The following is a 4,461-nucleotide window of genomic DNA, read 5'->3' as shown; positions in this document are numbered from 1 at the left end:
TATGATTCAGATCTTTTCATTTCAATTTCTATAATAATTTTGTTTGTTTCTTGTCCTATTTCAAAGGCTTTCTTATCTCTGGAGCACCTAGCATAAGATAGAAATGTGTCAAAATGTATGTTTTATTCATCATGTGGGTATCCGTGGGTCCTGTTATCCCCAATAACTATTGATTCAGAGAAGTGTGGTGATTCTGAAAAATACAGGCATTATCTCTTTAACCTGTTTTGTAGGAACCAGAATAAGGGTAATGTTTTCCTCTGTCTTCAAAATCATCAATAATCCATGCATTGTTTAACTGTCATAAGCAATAATGCCTTTCATATAGCCATTGGCATCAAAGAAGAGACACCTCCTTGGTTTGATGGTAAGCGTGACACTACATAAACTCCCAGAAAACCCACTTCCTTTCCAGCAAATAGAAAACAACTGAGAGCCTGAATTCACCGTCAGCTTTAACACTGAACACGAGGACTGTTAACTGTTTCTGGCAAACATGAAGTCAGGCCTCTGGTATTTCTTTCTCTTCTGCTTGCACATGAAAGTTTTAACAGGTAAGTGGCCTATTGAACATTTCTTATTAAGTTATAATTCAAGGAAACATTAAGAAAAAGCAAAGGTAAAAAATTATGCACCCAAAAGAAAGTGGTTTTGGTTTTTGAAAGTAGGAATAGTTTCAGAACAGCCTGAGGATATGGCCAAGGGCACCATGTCACTCATGTCACTGTGGATGGCATTGAGTTTGCATTGCTGCCTTTGATACTATGTCTTGAGATGAAAAAAGTGTTTCATCAGACCATTAAATTTTTAAATCACCTGCTTGGAGTTACCTGTCAGTGGATAAAGTAGCAGAGTGGCTTACTGTTCTTACAGAAAGATGAAAGGCAAAATGACTTGTGTCAACAGAATGAAAATTAAATAGCTCTGGCATTTGGACTGGGAATTCTTTCTGTGCCAGAAGATAAAATGGGAAGGCTTTGAAAAGAAGGATTTTGATTTTAATCTTACCTGGATGATCTGTTATCTGAAACGTCCAGGGTACCATAGAGTTTTTATTGACACTAAGTATCAGAGTTCACCCTAAAAAGTCAAGGAGGAAAGGATAATGTAAAAATACTTCCTAGCCCCTGTAGACCTTAAAAAAAAAAAAGATCATTCTGGAGTCCCTGATTCTTTCTCTTGAATGGTATATAGCAGACTCTATATGGACAATTTAAATAATACTACATACAATGTAAGTTAATATATGTGTTTCTGCTGCTTTTTACTGTGTATAATTTGCACTACTTTTATTTTCTCTTTCACACTGAGCCCTCTGCTTGAGGTTGAAAAAAGGAAAGTGAAGTTATATTAAATAACTTAAATAATCAAATAAACTAAAAGTGAAGGCAGAACTTTTAGTAGGTATGATCCTATCTAGGGATAAATTTTTCAGTGGTAAAAAATAGACTTTACTGTTTTTACAAAAAATTTTAAAAAAATCAAATGTTTCATCTTGTGCTGGCTCAAAGTGAGTTAAGTGCTGTGAAGTAAAGAGGACTGAGGAATGTAGAATGAGCCCAAGGACAGTTTTGGGCTACTTGCTGGTTTATGCCTTTTCTAGAATCTCATGAAGTCCTTTAGCAGCATGAATGACATGAGCAGCTCTGGAATTCGTATTCATTCTTCATTCATCCATTTACTCATGTCGCATGGGGCACTGTGCCAGATGGTGTATGTACAAGGATGAGCAAAACCAGGTCAACTCCTGTTCTTCAGAAGGTAACTGCATGGTAGGGAGAGAGATATTAATCAAATAATCCCATGGATTAATGATAATTACAGGCAAAACTTAATTCTATGAGGGACTGTAACAAGGAGCTTGACTAGATTAGGTGGGTGTGGAGGTGGAGCTGAGGAGCAGGGTTCATTGAAGTGTTTCCTGTGCAAGTGGCACTTGAGTAGAGATTTCAAGGACAAGTAGGAATCAATGAGGAGAACGGTATGAAGGTAGGGAAGAACATTCCATCCCGTGGAAAGAACAAGTACAAAAGAGCCTGTGGCAGGAGGGAATGAGGTAAGGTTAGGGAACTAGAAGAAGGCAGACAGATGTGCCTGAGCAGAGAGGCTGAACTTGGTCCAAGATGACCAACTGGTCCAAGTTGGTCCAAGATGAGGCTGGAAAGGAAAGCAGAGGCCAGACCATTCAGACCATATGGTCTATATTCAAGATTTTGGATGTTCTTCCAGGAACATTTGTACCATTCATGGAAGGGTTTGTTTGTATTGATAAAAATCATTCCACTAGGCCAAACCAATTTGGGCAGTTCTGGTTGTGGTATTATGCTCAGGAGAATTAAAGTAGCATTGGTGTCAGTTCTGTAGAAGGTGACATCCAGCCTTAGGTAGGATTATTTCAAGTTGCCAGATTAAGCTGGTGAATAATTTGTATTCTGGAATAACATTCATAGTATATTCTAAATGAATACAGCCAATGTTCACTCTCATTATAAAGACAACCATGCGACGTGGCATCCTGTTTGACATGTGGCAAAACCGAGGCATGAGTGGCTAAATGGTAACGATAAATCTGCTAACAACGATCCTATTCAAAATATCTCCACAATGCATGTATCCAGAAACTGCCATTTAATAGCTCTAAACAAAAAGAGCCAAACTCAAGTAAACTAAGCACTTGCTTGTCCTCTGTCGTATTTTCAATCCTCTCAATTTACGTAGGCTTTCTCATGCCATGAAGATGTAGGCTTTCTTACCTTTAGTCAGTGTTTGAAGAATTTCCAACCAGGAAAGGCTAAGTGATTTGTTACATAGTCATTGGTGGCAGAACCAAAATTAGAACTCCACTGCGACTCCAACATCTACATTCTTTGTAAACTGGGTTGAAGTAGTGGAAGCGTAACATAAATCTAAAGGAACATAAATCTCAGTGATTCTGATCACCTTTGTTATTTGGTTGTGAATTACAGAAGGATGGAAATCTTGGTGATTTCCAGTCTTTGATGGATCTCAATGTAGAATTTAACAAAGTCTTTTTTTTTTTTTTTTAATGAATTTGGAACAATAGGAAGCTTTTAATTGTAAAAATATCTAGGAAAAATGTGAATATCTAACTACATTTTGGAGACCCTCTTTGTAGACTTTATGGGCAACAGGGACCAGGTGAGTGATGGGATGAATTCTGGTTTTAGAAAGACTACTTTAAAAACAGTGTGGATAATACACCAGAGTAGGAAGGGCTGATGGCAGAGGGTGTCTAACAAAAGTTCATGTCTTATGATGTGTTCTGTGAGGAAGCTGGGAAGATAGCCCTCAAGGCCACTTTGAGCCTTCCTTTGTCACTGAGGCATTCCATTAGTGATTCCTAAATTCCACTCGGGAAAAGAGCCCCTCAGTGTCTCCAGCGTCTGAGGGAAGTCTGTGAAGATGGCTGACCTTGGAACCCCTCTCAGCCTCTCCAGGACTGAGGAAATGTCATCTCCTGGAAGCGCCCCCTTCCAGCGTTCTTGCTAGATTTTTAAAAAATCCCAGTTGTCGATTTTTTCTTTTGATAGATGAATTCAGGCCATTGCCAGTCAGCATAAGCCTCTACCTGTTTTTATTTCTAGGTTTATTTACTACTTATTTTTCTTTGTTGTATCCTGTTTTTCTCTTTTATTTTTGTTGGTGTGATGAAATTTCTTTTGACTCTCCTTTTTGCCTCCAATTAATTTGGAAGGTCAACTACAGTTCTTAATTTACTAAGTAATTATCACGTTCAAAGAATCTTAATTGAATGTCTACTTGTTTATCGTTGTATGAAAATAATGAAAATGCCTTTGTCTGATGTGCCTAGTCCCCATCCCCTGCACTGATATGAGAACTTAAAAATGTTCTTCCTTTCCCACTCTCACACTGCCCCCAGAGTGCACCCTGCTCCATACATGGGTTTTGTGGAAACAGTTTAAACCTATAGAGGCAGATCATTGCTACGTTTCCTCTTACAGTATTTCTCTTCTGTTTCAAGAATCCTTTCTTAACACTTACATCACATACGTTCAGTGACAACATCATTCTGGACATCTGCTCCTGTCTTGTGATCTGTTCTGATCTAATGATCAGAAGATTTCTCTTATTTTCCTTAAATATCCCCAACTCTCTGAATTCCAGCACAAGTAAGGGTGTCTTCCTTTTACCTTGATGGGTGACTGATATCTTTCCTGGGAATAGGAGTCCTGGGTGGCAGCCTTTCATCTTAGTGGTTGCAGATATTCCTCCACTGTCTGCTGGCTTTTAGGGTTGTGGGTGAAGAGTTTCATGGTAGTCTAATTCTCATTCCTTTGTAAGTAATTAAAAAAAAATCTCTAGAATTTCATAATCTCAAAAGCTATTTACTTCTGTATTGGAATTCAGGAATTCCTCCAGGATATGTGTAACTCTCTCCCTCTGTTTCCCTCTCTGTGTGTTTCTATATATATATATATA

General features: G+C 38.2%; 1 protein-coding gene across 2 annotated transcripts in view; it reads left to right on the top strand.

Moving 5' to 3' along the window:
• The first annotated feature begins 413 nt into the window (after positions 1–413).
• ICOS (inducible T-cell co-stimulator) overlaps positions 414–4,461 on the top strand; it is a 25,084-nt gene continuing 21,036 nt past the window's right edge. For both annotated transcript variants that reach the window (XM_011992477.1, XM_011992476.1), the window contains exon 1: positions 414–554. In XM_011992477.1, the coding sequence (XP_011847867.1) occupies positions 497–554 (58 nt within the window). In that variant the 5' untranslated portion in view covers positions 414–496. The remainder of the gene's footprint in view (positions 555–4,461) is intronic.

The sequence above is a fragment of the Mandrillus leucophaeus genome, unplaced genomic scaffold (assembly GCF_000951045.1).
Source record: "Mandrillus leucophaeus isolate KB7577 unplaced genomic scaffold, Mleu.le_1.0 Scaffold411, whole genome shotgun sequence".
Lineage (NCBI taxonomy): Eukaryota > Metazoa > Chordata > Mammalia > Primates > Cercopithecidae > Mandrillus > Mandrillus leucophaeus.
This window is presented reverse-complemented; position numbering and strand designations above follow the sequence as displayed.